This window comes from Fonsecaea nubica (assembly GCF_001646965.1).
Source record: "Fonsecaea nubica strain CBS 269.64 chromosome Unknown Scaff28, whole genome shotgun sequence".
In the NCBI taxonomy this organism is placed as follows: Eukaryota; Fungi; Ascomycota; class Eurotiomycetes; order Chaetothyriales; family Herpotrichiellaceae; genus Fonsecaea; species Fonsecaea nubica.
Window position 1 is genome coordinate 45,077 of NW_019173701.1, and position 15,144 is coordinate 60,220.

Here is a 15,144-nt window from a genome sequence, read left to right on the forward strand (position 1 = left end):
AATCTGATTCAAGGGCTCCACATCGCTTCTGAAACTCTAGACCTAGGAAAGGTACCATCCCGGCTACCGAGGGACAACTAGTCGGACCGTTCAGACTCAACGGTTGGACTGGGCTGCATAGTCCTGCCCAGCTAGGGATTGATTTTGGACCGTTGTTGCATCCAAGCGAGGCACGTTCTCGAGACCGTCGTATATCCAATGTGCGAACCATCACACCTGCACTTCATGCGGTAGCCTCGGGATTGGGTAATCAACCGAACTGAACCGTCCCTGTATAAAGACGCCGCCTCTGCTGCTTCAGTCGTCGCCATGTTTGGCTGTCTGCCACCACAACTTGCCGACGGGGAGCCCTCATCCATCTTCGCTGCGCGTCTGTTCAATTCCAATCTCAGATCTCAAAGCGTCCAAGACCTGACAGGCAACTTGTCGAAAGGGTTGTTGTCCGCCATTCGCAATGATAAGTCGCAAGCATTCCTTTTCCTCTGGGCCGTAACCTGTTCATCTAGCACATGTAGCACATAAAACACACCAAATATCAACCCAATCATTTCAATCATCATCTTCTTCCAGCCAAGGGTCATCAAGCACCTCTTCAATGGTGATACGTCTGTCCACATCTCGGTCCAACATCTTGCGAATGAGCTCTAGGCACTCTTCAGAAAATGGCAAAAAAGGCACCCGCAGCGGGTGATCGAGAATTTCGTCTGTCACAAAGTCAGTCTGCAGACAGCCCGATCCTGCCGTAACACTGCTTACCTAAATTGTAGAAAGGATCTTGCAAGGGATTAGTAACACGTCAATGAAGCAGAGGTAGGGTCGACTCACTTTCTTTATACGCGATGGTGTATAACAATATGCCCAGGGCCCAGACGTCTTGTTCCTTGCCGCCATAGGGCTTGCCCTGAAGCACTTCTGGAGCGGCATAGTCTGCATACGTTAGTGAGTCAAGCGCCACACCCATAGTTCTCTTGCTGCACTCACCTATAGTTCCCACAAACACGTCAAATGGTCCATTTTTGATGTACGCCGCGCTGCCAAAGTCAATCAATTTGATTCGCCCTTCGCCATCCAAAACAACATTCTCGTCTTTGATGTCTCGATGTACCACAAGAGCCTTGGTGTGGAGATGGTGGATGGCGTCCACCACCTGGCGAAAGATGCTCCGACTCTCATCCTCCGTCATGTTTGTCCTCAGCTCGATATAGTCGAACAGATCCATCCCCGGAATACCGTGGGGCAACATTTCAATGTAATAATTGATGTCATCCTCGAAGAAATCAATCATTTCCACGATATTGGGATGTCGGAGCCCATCTCGACGAAGATAGTCTAGGACGTGGATCTCCAGCGGAACGGTCCCCAATCTGCGATCTCTTGTCCATGTGTCGACCAGAATGCGCTTCTTGGTCACATACTTGAGAACCATCTTCCTCGACTGTCCTTTCTTATACCTCACAAGTTTAACCTGACCGTACGCTCCGGAGCCCATCTCTTCTAAAATTATAAAGTCATCAATAGTCTTTTTCTTGTGAGAGATATATGTCATGTGTGGAGGTGGATGTTCAAGCGGCTCATCCATGGTGACCGATTCCGTTTCATCGGATTGATCCGCCACAAGAGACAGTCGGGAGCTGTCTTGAGATCTATCCGAAAGCACGGGAGGCGGAGAAGGAAGCGTTGGTGGTGGCTCCGGCTGCAATGGTGGCGACAGAGAGCGTTCAGGCGCCACTGGATGGTGATCGCTCGGACCGACTCCCACGCCATGAATATTGCGTGAATAGATGATCCAAAGTGCGTAGACAAGCTCTGCCACTGCGACACCTGACTCCGCCCGAAGCTCGTCCTTTTCCTCGATCACTGCTTCGTCTGACATGGGGAAAACAGTTTCGCTGCGAATGACTCGCATCTGAATATCAACCATGATATCCGATCCATCGCGGTGTTTAGCAGGGACACCGCATGGCCGTAAGAATATGTGGGCAGGATTTTCTTTGCCTTCCCGGAGTGAGAGAATAGTTCGCGCCCGACGAAAGGTGTGTTCCGGTATGACAATTCCATCAACGAGATCGACCCCATCGTCCTGTTTCAAAATGCTCAAAACATCCTCGAAGCTGGGGATCACATTGGCGATATGCGAACCATCGAGTTTCGGATGACCGAACAGTGCCGCCGAGAATATGCTGTTCGAGCTCGTGATTTTCAATGTATCTGGGTCCACGACCATGACGCCAGCTATATGAGGCAGACTAGAGACCCGGAGTTGATCACCTGTAGGTGACACCTCCACTGTAGTCGGGACATGGATATGTTCAGCGGTTTCTGCTGCGAAATATCCTATGTAATGTTTGTCGTGGGAGTCCAATGCGTCCAAAGGGAACTTGGGAAGGAGAGCATTGAGGGGTGTGCCATCGAGATCACGTCGACCCCAAATGGCGTGTATCTCACCATGAGCACTTTTCACCTCGCCTGAACTGTCAATATCGAGGTATGCGACATCCTCGGTGATCTCTTCGATCACCCATATCAGCCCACCGCGTTTTTCCATTACCCAAAAACTGGCAGCACCCTTGCTGCCATCTCGTCTCTGAATGGGCACGATGTCTCCGCAAAGCAGGACGCCCCTAGATTTGGTTGACGGGTGGTTCTTAGGCTTGGGGCTGTAGTAGCCGCCAGAGCCATCGTCCGTCCTTGCTCTTTCTGAAGTTTTGTTAGCTCGAGAGGGAGCTTTACTAAGTAACCGAGCTGTAATACCACTTCTTGACCCTACCAATGAGAGACTAGTGGTCCTCGCTTCACTCTTTGGAGGAGGCGGGGACTTTGGTTCCGGAACATCCTCAGATCGGGACAGCCTCGTCTCCAACCAGTGCCTTCTTTCTTCCTGGATGATTCCAAGGATACTCAATGACCGAAGTTCGGCTCTGGTGACACCGAATATCAAGCAAGCCAGATCATTAGCTGCCAAAATCGTCCAGGGAGCGTCTGCAGTTGTGCGGAAAACAGCTTGGTGCGCTGGCGACCACTTGCTGCTGTGAGTATGAACGGACGAGGGATTCCCAGTAGTAGGCGTTGCAGGAACACCTGTGATTGAAGATGTATACACAGCGTTGTGCGCAACATTGTTGTCATCGGCTGAGTATGGTTGTGCGAGGGCTTCTATAAGCTTCTGCTGGAGAGATACAGGATGCAGATCGGTGTAGGTTCTCTTGAGGCCAGTCCGGCGTGGCGCGTCTATGGAATCTGATCTGGTGGGTGGTATCTGCATTTCAAGACCAGGCTCGTTCGGTGACACGTCCTCGTCTATAGAATATTTGCGTCCTTGCATTGCTTCCTCCGGATCAGGGCTCACAATCGCGTGCTCAGCATTCTCTAACTCCTGGCTGAAACTCTTTTCGAAAACATTGCGCCCGTCGAGCTGAGCCGGGCCGGTGAGTGGCCCAAGGCCGACCGCCTTCGCTCTACTGTTGCTTGTATCGATGGGAATGATATTGGCTTTTTTGAGAAGATCCATCATACCCTGAAGCTCCGGATCTCCACTAACTCGCGCTTGAGCGTGTGCTAGTGCTGGGTTTGCCGCCCACGATGAACGGTCTCTCACGAAATCGATCGACTTCTGGAGGATATTTTGTCTGCTGTGGAGGATTTCTTCCGACTGTTTGGCGAAAGAGAATGAGTGGAGGGACTCTGACGGGAAACGGTGGAGATCCTCGATCACAGGCGAAGATGGGCCGCTCATCATGTAACCAGTTGAGACGGACCTGCTGGATGAGCCAGATATTGGCGCAGTCTTGGAGTGATGAAGCACAGGAGCAACGAACTCGCCACCTTCCAAGATCAGAGTAGGCGTCCGTAGTGACGGCCCTGGTCGTCTGATCCGTCGAAGGCCAGATCTGCCCAAGCCATCATGGTCGAGACGAGCAGCCCTGGTTGTGTTTTGTCAAACCTGATATCTTCCATGTCCAATGTGCAAACCCACCTTTTCAGGTTGTTCATCTCTTGTGCAGTCCCCGCGTCAAAGGAAAAGCGTGTTCTCTGAGAGAATGCGGGTGCATCATGCTTGACAGGGTGCAGATTTCCGGTGCTCTTGTTCTTGGGAATTCGTAGTGACTGGTCTCCCCCCATGCCCGCCGAGGGTACGGCGAGGAGGGGGGAAAGAGGCGGGGTGGTATCTCCTTTCGCAAACATGTCAATACATGTCTAAACCAGGCGGGTTGCCCAAACAAATTGCGACTGTCGCCAGGATCCTCCCAGCAGAGCCTTGGGCTCAATGCATACCGTGAATATCCAATCCATTACGAGTCATGCTGATTATTGGCACCCTGATTCGTCGTCAGGCGGCCTAGCCGACCGATCCAATGCCTGTATCACAGTGCGAGCCTGGAGGGACGCATGTCTCTTCAAGCGTGGACAGTGGCAAGTTTGCAAGATCGAGCGAGGAAATCAAAGGTACAGGAGCGGTTTCCTGTATCTCCAAGATTTTGAGTTGAGAAACTTTTAGGTGGGAGCAAGGTCAGGACGGCAAGAACGGACAGCAACGGGGTCCAAGACCAGTCGGAGTTTGAAAGTGAGGTTGATAAGTCGTGGCGATCCCAGGACGGGAAATAAGAATCGTCGATCAAGAGGGTCATCGGCTATTCTGCAGGTTCGCGCGTTGAGAGGGGATTGTGGGAAAGGTCAGTTGTGATCAAGCTGTCCTGGCTGTGCAGTATTGTAGGCGCAGTTTGTGTGCAGTCAGAGGCGATTGGTCGACCCATTGGCCTAAGCAATATTATGGATTGCATGTGCCTGTGACAGGGGACCCGGTACTAGGGACCAACGACTAGAGGTCCCGCTTGAAAGGAAGCACGGAAGTCAAGGCTGGTGGGCTCGTCATAGGCGTGTTTGCCGAGAGATCTGGGCAGCCTCATGGGCAGCAGTGGTACCCGTGGCACCTACCATTTAACTACTCGTAGCGTCCACTACCTCCTGATCCACTGTGAAGAAAGTGTTGGAGCTCACGAGAGAACCTACACCTACATACATGGACCTACCTAGGTAGAGAAACCCTGACCGAAAAGTTCTGAGAGTCAGCCAGATGCCTTCATTCCTACTCATAAATATGTAACTATGTACGTGCTTTGCATGGTACATGGGTATATCTCGACAGCCGGATCATTCAGCCGGCCATCCCTCCGTATATATATAGTGGCATTCAATTGTAAATGCTGACAACCTCAGTTGCTATTCGCGAGGACCTCTGGGTAACGGCGTGGTGGGCAGGCGTTACTCCCTGTTATCCCTGAGAATCGCAATTACATATATGTACCTCTCGAGATCCATCCATTATGGACTTGGAGTCTCTGACTGTCCCTCAAAGACGTAAAAAAACCCAACGATCATAGAAACTGCCAGCTCGTGTCTGATGGGCAGCTCCCCTTACAATGCATAAAACAACCCGTATATCCTCGAACGCATCGCTTGTATGCTTATGTTACACAATACCTCGTAGTCGATCGTATCTTGCGTTAGCGTTCACCCCTTCGATTCAGCCTTGTCCTTGGATCTTAGTCAAGGTGAAACCGTCATCCTCACTCCCCGAATCTCTATGCTCCTGCTGCGCTTTGGTCTCAGCCGTCCTCTTCTTGGGTCTAGTTCTGGACTCGCTTTCCCTTCTATGTTCTGGTAAGTCGGCAACTGAACTGACAAAACTGGATCGGTGACGATTTTCACCAAGCATAAACGAGAACGAGGAATCCATGAGCGATGGCCGTGACGACGCCTGGCTTGTGACAATAGCGCCACCTTTTCCGCTAAGGACAGCTTGGGCTGGATCTGTGGTTTGTGGCTCTGCTTCCTTATCTTCTTTCGTCGGATCTTCGTTGCCCTGTTCGTGACGGCTATCTTTGTCTGACTCGGTGACAGACGGATCGGCTGTTTGAGCTGGGTTCTTTGTATCCTGAAACTTTTGTTCCTTAGGTATCGGTATGTCTGAATTGGAGAGATAGACTGAGACAAATTGGATCTTGGCGAGGCAGATATTTAGGTCGTGTTCTGACTCCCTAGCTGCTTCTGGGACTGTCAACTTGATCGCCCTCAACGACGCCAAAGCATCATCGAGCATCTGGCTCAGTACCAGATTCCTCTCCTGAAGCGTTTCCACCTTCTGCTCCAAATTCCGGAACAACTCTCCATCATCCCCGTCTGGTCTTTTCAGGCTCGGGGCAACCAGTGGAGGCGTATCAAGACTCGAATGTCGAGGGTGCGATGTTTGGTAGTTGTTCATATTGCGTCGGACTTCACCAACGGCGCTTCTAACGGCTTTCGAAACATCCCACCCTTCCGTTCGTCTGTGCAGATTGCCAGTAACTTCGCGGAATAGCCCTTCGAGCTGCCGCTGTGGAGAGGCGAATCGCCCAGGAGATGTCGTTGGTGACGGCCGGTGTTGACCGACTCTGTTGGGCCTGAGAGCTGATTGACTACGACTATTCGGAACTTCAATTCTCTTCGGCGATTTGCCAGAATATCGTTGGATGACTATCGCCCCAGCCTCGCTGTCCCGATTTTTGTCCAAAAAGACGGCATCTCTGACAAGGGAGCGGGGGTCCTCCGCGGAATTGGGCAGAGTATAATGGGTTAGTGCGGTAATGGCGGCGGTGTAGTCTGCATTGATCAGTGACCAGCGGGATCTTAATAGCATTGCTACGCAGGTCAAATCGACGATATCTGATCGCAAATTCTCGGCAAAGAGGACATCCCATACTCGGAGGACGTCCTTGAACTCGAACTCCCGCCCAAAGAGCAGTCGAATCCAGCGGCTGCATCCTGTCAGACATGATACCTAACGCCATGAAGAAAACAACTCACATTGAATAGATCTGAGGGAGAATGCCGAGCACATGCAAGTGGAGAGCCAGTTCTGGATCGATGGCGCTCAGGATGTCGTCGTGGATTCTTTTGCTCCTTGCAATTATGGGGGACGAGTCCCGGTTCTCACCAACCTCGTAGAATGCTTTCGCAGTCTGCATGAGGGCGCAGAAGAGGCTGAACGAGTCGTGCTCCACGAATTTGCCGTCCAACACTTCTATCATGAAGTCCATTCCTTCCGCCTTCTTATCACTCTCCGGGACAGAGCTTAAATCCACGGCGTCTTGGTTGACAACCCAGATGATAGGTGCCAATAGTTCATGCATGCCTTGCCGATAGCCAATATCCGGATTCAACTTTGCGTAAATGAAGAGGATGTCGAGCAACCTCTTCTGAGTACTGGGTTCACGGAAAAAGTAGTTCTCCTGCATGCATCGGGTAACATCCTGGAATATCTCCTCTCTGCTGATCTCGTCCTGCCGTAAAGTTGACCAGGGAGACTTTGCTTCGTCAGACGTCAGACTCGTGAGGTCTTTCCGAAAGGTGCAGCAACTTACACTTTCATCATCTGCAAGGGGATCTGCAGACGAGTGAAGGTCATTCGGGTGCTCTATAAAGCGCAAGAAGTGGTCTCGAAGAGAGACATATGCGGACCGCGATTCCGCTAACTTCTTAGACCATGAACCCTGGCTCAACGGTCCGTAAAGGAGGAAAGACTGGAGCATTGGTGTTGGCAAACCATCTCTAAAGAGTTTTCATCAACCACTAACCTTCCAAGAGACAGATCGCAGCCCATCTTCACATGGATCAAAGCCTTCGCCGTCCCTTACAGCCTGTCTCAAGTCGACACCGATCGAGGTACTGAACAGCGACGTCCATCGACGCCTATAGTGGGGTGAGTAGGTGGTTGATGCCAAAGACAGAATACTTACTGTATATCTGCAAATGTTCGCATGACCACCAGTCATGTCCAACAGGGACGGAGCCTGTCAAGGAGAGAGGGAAGAATCAAAAGCAGAGTAGCACTAACGACGTGGTACTTTGGAAAGTCATGAGTTCGGGTGTTGCTTTGCGTGAGCGATGGTGCAGATGCTTGGCAACCCTGCCGCTTTAACAACCCCTCCACCCCCTCTCAGCTCACGAGACCCTTGTTGTGGGGTGAAAAGGCCGGGCCAAGCACAAGGCTATTGATAGGTTTACGATTCTCCTATTCCTGCTATCTTCGGTCATCTCACTGTGTGCTGGCTACATCTTGTGTTGCTGCCACTGACAAATGACTCACCAGTGACCGGCGCTGATCTATCATGCGGTCAGCCAACAATGTCTGCCGACCTGTACGCAGCGTTTTTGGTAGAGGAAACGACATCGAAGCCGGAACAGACAAATGACAAACGAGCAAATGTAACCAACAATCCATCCCCACCTCGTATCACAGAATCTGTCCATGGAATCCAGCGACAGAATGTATCTTCACCACTTTGGCAGCGAGATACTGGTGGAAGCGATATCCTCTTCGATGCAGAACAACCTGACGTAGGAGACGAATTTGGAGACTTTGAGACGGCAGGGGACTCCACGACCGATCTGAACAAGACTGGACAGGCTGATTCCTTGAGGCATGAGGGAGTTATGTCTACCAAGGCCATTGGTCCAGAACCTTTAATTTTGGACCTTCCAGATACCATTGGGTTGCTTGATAATCCATCACATCCGGAAACCAAAGTTTCGCAGACCTTAGGTGCTCAGCGTACTCTCAGTGGCACAGAACCAACAGAAATTGGGAAACAACCTTCGTGGGACGATGATTGGGGCGACTTTGAAGAGACCGAGTCTCAGCCGCTACCACCTTTGACCACGGAAGTGAAGGCCCAGCCTTCCGATGATGACTGGGAGCCTATCGAGGATAATGTGCCTCACTCAATGCAGCAGACTATATACCCACAGCCACCTACATCGAGAAAAGATAATGCCTGTGAGACCGAGACTCAATCCCGTGATCAAACATTGACATACGAACGGCCGAGCAATGTCCCACCGCCATCCTCGCTTCTACAGTTGCTCTCGTCAGTCTTTGGCTCGATACACGAGAGTAATGCCGATAGTGTGTTGTCAAAATCCGAATTGGCATCGAAGGTGCTGCTCATCTTTCGAGTTTCTAGCCGCATAGTCGCGGGCAGGACGCTACGATGGAAGCGGGACACCGTCTTAGCCCAGAGTGTGAGGATAGGTCAATCAGGAAAGAGTGGTGGAATGAAACTAGCAGCAGTAAACAAAAGTGAAACGACTAAGGAAGAACGAGAGACTGAAGAAATGATTCGCGATTGGTCAAGCTACCTCCATGAATTCAACAGCATCCTCGCTCAAGCTGAAGTTCCCCCATGCCGGATGAGATTGTCATCTACCCCTCCCATCAAGAGGTTGGGAACGACTCATCTTCCTGACATGTCAAAGCCATGCGCCCTTTGCGCATTGAAACGTACAGAAAGATTGAAGGACGTTGATGCCGACGTGGATGACCTTTTCGGTGAGTTTTGGGTTGAACACTGGGGCCACAAGGATTGCTTCGACTTCTGGTATTCGTACAAGGATATGCTCAAACACCGTTGAGCCCGAACCTCGTCCTGATAGTGTGCTGGAAACGACTCTTGCCTCGACAGACTTCGGGAATTCTCTCTTGGTGTCAAACTGGGGATCTATTTCCCGCAGCAATCGTCCTTATCCCAGATCTGGCAGGGCCCGGGTCCAGCAGGGCACGGTTCGTCAATTTCATACTTGGCAAATTCTGCCTTCATCTCATGTTGTGTCCAGCGGAAAGCCTTGCACCCGTCACAGTCCAGATTCGGCATATCTATGTCTCCGCACTGGCAAAGACTGTATGCCCGATGGGTCTTGCTGGAGTCCATTGTCCTATGGCAGTCGAAACAAGTGCGAATGGAAATGCCGCTCAAGGGGTCTTCTCGCCGCTCTCTCTTGCTGCCGTGGTACTCCATGCCCTGATCAATGGTGAATTCAGACCGGGCGCACACTTGCGACTCGTTTGACGACCAGGTGGTAGGCGATTCGAAATTGATTGCTGGACGGTAGAGGAGACAGTGGTGGCAGAAGAGATAATTTTGAGGCATCCATGACGCGAGCCTCGACATCAATGTCATATGGGTCTCGCTATCCCCGGGACATGTCCATCGAGGCTGTTTGATGAACGGCGCAGCATGTGTAGCCATGGCCTTGGACGTGAGGGCGAGGCTGATCATATTCGCTTTACAGGAGATATTTTTGAAGATGCCGGTCAGGATACAAGGTGGAAGACATTCGAAGGTTGATAGTGACTTGGGCCTTGAAGTGGCTTTATGAGACTAGCTTGATATCAGATCAGAGTCTCATTGCACGGGAGTGGATGAAACAGACCGTTTGTGGAAACCAAACCTCACCCAAATCGATCTTGACGTCCTGATGCCTCAATTCCTGCCTATGGTTCGATGAAGGAACTGAGAGGGTGACCTGGCGCTTCATGTTGTTCCGCCCGAATGGTTCATTTCTTGGAAATGGACAGAACCAACAGTCTCCATCAGGGAGAGACCACACCATAGTTTCTGGTGAGAGTACGTCGCACACATTGCGAGACAGCAACCAAGCCATGCTGGCGGAATTCTTAACAGATGTAGAATCTTACAACATCTAGAAGCGTCTTCTCTGTGGAAGTCAAAAGATATTCCATGAACAGGGTTGGTTTCAGGACAGTGAGAGTGGAATGTTGGCCGGACAATGACAAGAAAGTGAAAAAGTTCTGGCAATTGCATTTCCCATTTCCTCACTGCCTGGACGGCAGGCAGGTTCTCTGGCTTTCACTTGACATGTGCATTCACCTCCCTCACATCACTGACTACTGCCATACCATCAAGCAATGAATCTAGTGAACTACATCATTGTATTGAGACAACGACCACGACATCTTATGCTAAAAGTTGTGCTCCTAAAGACGACCACCTGGAGAAGAGAACACGAACAAGCTGTCAAAAGTGACATTGCACCCATTGACGACACAAAAGATACCAGTCCTTTTGTGAACCTCCGCATATCCATGTCTGAAAACTCCTTTCTGTGTAGCCTCGTACTTCTCTATAGCTCCCGGAATGCAATAACACACCCTGCCTGGTGCCTATGGCAATATGTGGCTCGGTGGCGTGGGTGGCTGCTCGAACATTTCCCACCGAAGTTCAGCCGCTATCGATAAATGGAAAAATGGTCAAGCTTGACACCAAGTCACGAGTGCCGGCTCTCTTGAATGATTGTAGAGAGAGTATTCCTTGCATCGTTTTGTGTCAAATGTGACTTATTATTGGGTAAGTCTACTAACTCAAGAAGACACATGCTTGATGCTGCGCCCGCATTTTTTTACCGAAAGGACTTCTGAGTACGAGGTATTTGTAGTCGACGATCACAACACTTACCCACTCTAGGTGGGGTGGACACGAATGGGTGGTAGTGATGAACTCTAGCGGGTGTCGGCTTCTAACTGCAGCATCGACGCCCATCCACCATCACTGCATGTGCCTTTTGTTGTGCAACTTATTCTCCTAGAATACCAGTCTGAACTATACAGAGATATCTATCAAAGCCTGCATCACCGCGGTACGGTGCTGGATTCATTGGTTACACGGTTTATGCCCGCGGGACAGTCACGAGCCAATCTCGGTCGGTGAACCCCTGCGTGTCCAACCCTCCCCTCCCACTCGTCTCTCTAGGCCTCCTCCTGACGACGCCCACTTGACCATTCCCTCCGTCGAACACGAGCACTACCATCGACCCGTTGATCTCGAACTACAACGAGAGTGTTAAGAGCAACCCCCAAACCAAGGGGGTGGCGGGAAGACTTCTAAATACTATTCTGCGAACCGAAGAGGGAGACTGCAACCTGGTGGCGGAGACTTGCGATCTCTGGCCTCAACCACATCGAAGTTGTAGCCAGAGAGACAGGTTCTGAGCAAAATGGGTCTTGCGTATAACGTCTACCTCAACTCTGCTAAAATATTTGGCTGCAAGGTATGTCCTCCGTCCCCTCGAGGCCCCGTTGTCTTGCTCCTGCTAACGGGAATCTGCCAATGCCCCCAGAACTGCAAGACACACCTCGCTGACTTCGACGACATAATTTCGCGCAACTTCCGGGGCCAGCATGGGAAGGCCTTTCTGTTCTCGACGGTCGTCAATATCAAGCAGGCCGAGGCTATGGAACGCAATATGACCACCGGAAGACATATCGTGAGAGATATCAAGTGCAAACAGTGTGATGAGACAGTGGGTTGGAAATACGACAAGGCATACGAGGCGGCAGAAAAGTACAAGGAGGGCAAATTCATACTGGAAAGTGAACTGCTTTGCACGGTGACTTGAAAGAAGCAACAGACCATCGGGTACATGGAGCATCTTGGGGAAGGGTCAGGAGTTCTTTGACATTACAAGTATGTGCCGTTGGTGGCACCATTGGAGTTGGCCATCTTGTCGCTTTGAACATGGGAAGGACCAGTTCGGGTCTTTTGGGTTTGGTATAAAGGATATTGACTAAAGCGATGAACGAGCGATACCGCTATGCTTCTCCGCGATGGCCCATGCATATGTGGGACGCAGTCTGCGTGATCGGGCAATCCCGCCGACTTCCCACCTTGTTTATTCTCGATGCCAGAGTTCATCACTAGGCAATTCCTAAGCAGCGATCTTGTTAAGAGCTCAAGCTCATATTAATTCCGCCGGAACTCGATTCCCGCCTGTATTGAGAGATAGTTAGATCCTCGTGCTGCTGAAGGAGGTGCGCATTCGGAAACCCTTTCCAACCCCTTCATTGGACACGTGTGTCCTAAGGCTGCGGACAAGTTCTCATCATTGGCCGGTCTTTCCCTATCTCAAGTATTTACCCAGCCATGCTCTCTACCCAGACGTTACAATTATCGGAGTCGCCACCATATGAAATGGTCGTGGAAAGCCAGGTGTTACCACCGATGGCAAGATCCACAGAACGGCCGAATGTCCGTTTGGGGCGTTCGCCCATTTTCGGGCCATCCACATTTCCGTGGGATACGCCCTGTGAGGATGGATTGGATATGAACCTAGATGATAGTCAGACATACATATAAAGTATACGTCCACTGGAGCACCTCTGACTTCAGGGTCCAGAACATACAAAGTCTTTGCACCCCGCAACAGCTCGCCCTACCAACCGAGCCAAACATTTCTACAGATTATTAAACACAGAGACTAGACCAAAGGACAGCACATCATGGCCGCAAAGGAGACAATGAAGGCTGTTGTCTTCAAGGGTAAGCTGCAAGTAGCAGTTGAAGAAAGGCCGATCCCGAAGATCCAAGATCCCAAAGACATCATTGTCAAAGTCAGATACACTGCGCTTTGTGGCAGGTATGCATCCAAATTCCCACCGTCCTTACATGCACTGACGCTCGAAAAGTGAGCTCCATGTCTTTCGAGGCCATCAGCCGTCTGGGACCGGTTTCATCATGGGCCACGAGTTTACAGGAGAGGTTGTTGAGACGGGGTCGGAAGTAAAATCGGTCAAAAAGGGCGATAAGATCGTCACACCCTTCACCGCTAGCTGTGGAGAATGCTTTTACTGCAAGGGAGGTTTCTCATCACGCTGCGAAAAGAGCCAACTGTTTGGATCAGCAACCCTCGATGGCGGGCAAGCGGAATACTGTCGAATCCCGCTAGCAGATAGCACGGTCGTCAAGGCACCGGCAAGTATTCAGGAGAACAAGCTTGTGCTGATGGCCGATATCTTCCCGACTGGGTATTTTGCCTCTGCAAATGCATTTCGGGGACTGGACCAGGAGGTAATATCACAGAGCGTCGTGCTTCTCATTGGGTGTGGACCAGTTGGACTTTGTTCGCTTGTTTGCGCCCTCGAGTACAAACCCAAGGCAGTCCTAGGCATCGACGGTGTCGATGCTCGCTTGGAACAGGCAAGAAAGCTCGGCGCCGAACCATGGAACTACCAGAAGGACATGGACGGGTTGAAGAAGCGAGTGCTGGAACTTTCAGACGGAAGGGGAGCAGACACTGCAATCGAGCTGGTTGGTCAAAGCAGTGCGTTAGCCATGGCCTTTGATCTTCTGAGGCCATGGGGCAACATTTCTAGCATTGGTGTCCACAACGGAGAGATTCCATGGACAGGCAATCAAGCATATGGGAAGAACTTGAGAATTCAGATGGGCAGATGTCCGGTCAGAAGTCTATTTCAAGACGCCTTGGACATGCTTGTGAAGAAGCAGGATCAGCTGGATTTCATGACCGATAATATCAAGCCTCTCTCGGAAGCTGTCAAGTGGTACGACGAGTTCAACAATATGAGGGTTCAAAAGGTGGTTTTTGAGGCAGACAAATGAGCGGCCAGGAAGACTTGCCTGGTTTCCGTCACTAGAAAGGCGGGATTGAAGAGATATTGCATTCCTGGCGGATGGTTCTGGCTAATGCAGACTGGATCTCAACCCTTTGAACCTCCTAGGAGTTCCCATGTTTCCCGAGATCAAAAAGATTCACGTACACTTAGTACTACGTATTGACATCCTGGCTGCATGTCTCTTAGTGGGTCAAAGACGTTTTCCCGGCGCATGTGATGTTCACTGTGATTTTTGAAGCCGAATGACAGTACCAAGTATTAATGTCATGGTCAACTTCATATTGGTCGTTGGTAGACCAAGCAAGATAGTGTAGGCTACCAGGTATGCTCGACGGTCAGGCACTCTCTGTGGGGGTTGTGTTGAGGCTCAGGTCGGTTTGGTTGAATCTGAGAGAGGTGGAGTGATGAGCGTGAAAATAGGCTGTGATGCTTGGTATCAGGAGTTCGAGGTAAATGCCCCAAATGGCTAGTGGTACGTATCTGCAATGCCTGATGGTTGAGTAGCTATTTCGTAGTGTTTTCATTGAGATGGAGGGAAGGTACTAGTTATGACGTACCAAGTACGAGGTATAACTAAACCCCTCGTTGTTTGGCCTTGAAGCCAACTGAGCACCTGAGGGCCAAGCCGTCCGGGCCTGTTGTAATTAGGGAGACCCAAAGGCCAAAGGCGGAGAGGCTGGGAGCAGGAGCGAGGAATGGCAAGTACTAAGTACTAAGTACCTACCTAGTTGCTGTTGCCGTGCCAGTGACTCGCTGACCTATGAGAGAGAAGCCCTCACACTGCTCTTCACTGCCACTGCACATTCGCCGCTTCAAGGGGTTGTGCTTCGTCGCCTCCAGCTTTTTCCGCTACTATTTCGTTTGTTTCTCAAAACCTGCTGCACCCTCAAACACCAACACTA

General features: G+C 50.8%; 5 protein-coding genes across 5 annotated transcripts; 3 read left to right on the forward strand and 2 right to left on the reverse strand.

Moving 5' to 3' along the window:
- Nucleotides 1-549: 549 nt before the first annotated feature.
- Nucleotides 550-4,119, reverse strand: AYO20_05008 (hypothetical protein; the record flags this gene model as incomplete). Its single annotated transcript, XM_022643302.1, has 5 exons — nucleotides 550-704; nucleotides 757-774; nucleotides 826-927; nucleotides 982-3,920; nucleotides 3,974-4,119. The coding sequence occupies 5 exons, from the start codon at nucleotides 4,117-4,119 to the stop codon at nucleotides 550-552; spliced, it is 3,360 nt and encodes a 1,119-aa protein (XP_022500639.1).
- A 1,402-nt stretch (nucleotides 4,120-5,521) lies between these two features.
- Nucleotides 5,522-7,795, reverse strand: AYO20_05009 (hypothetical protein; the record flags this gene model as incomplete). Its single annotated transcript, XM_022643303.1, has 5 exons — nucleotides 5,522-6,791; nucleotides 6,841-7,340; nucleotides 7,398-7,556; nucleotides 7,611-7,725; nucleotides 7,773-7,795. 5 exons carry the CDS (start codon nucleotides 7,793-7,795, stop codon nucleotides 5,522-5,524), a joined length of 2,067 nt encoding a protein of 688 aa, XP_022500640.1.
- A 365-nt stretch (nucleotides 7,796-8,160) lies between these two features.
- On the forward strand, nucleotides 8,161-9,447 carry AYO20_05010 (hypothetical protein; the record flags this gene model as incomplete). Its single annotated transcript, XM_022643304.1, has 1 exon — nucleotides 8,161-9,447. One exon carries the CDS (start codon nucleotides 8,161-8,163, stop codon nucleotides 9,445-9,447), a length of 1,287 nt encoding a protein of 428 aa, XP_022500641.1.
- A 2,379-nt stretch (nucleotides 9,448-11,826) lies between these two features.
- AYO20_05011 (hypothetical protein) lies at nucleotides 11,827-12,228 on the forward strand (the record flags this gene model as incomplete). Its single annotated transcript, XM_022643305.1, has 2 exons — nucleotides 11,827-11,880; nucleotides 11,950-12,228. The coding sequence occupies 2 exons, from the start codon at nucleotides 11,827-11,829 to the stop codon at nucleotides 12,226-12,228; spliced, it is 333 nt and encodes a 110-aa protein (XP_022500642.1).
- An 880-nt stretch (nucleotides 12,229-13,108) lies between these two features.
- On the forward strand, nucleotides 13,109-14,228 carry AYO20_05012 (hypothetical protein; the record flags this gene model as incomplete). Its single annotated transcript, XM_022643306.1, has 2 exons — nucleotides 13,109-13,245; nucleotides 13,295-14,228. 2 exons carry the CDS (start codon nucleotides 13,109-13,111, stop codon nucleotides 14,226-14,228), a joined length of 1,071 nt encoding a protein of 356 aa, XP_022500643.1.
- Nucleotides 14,229-15,144: the final 916 nt, after the last annotated feature.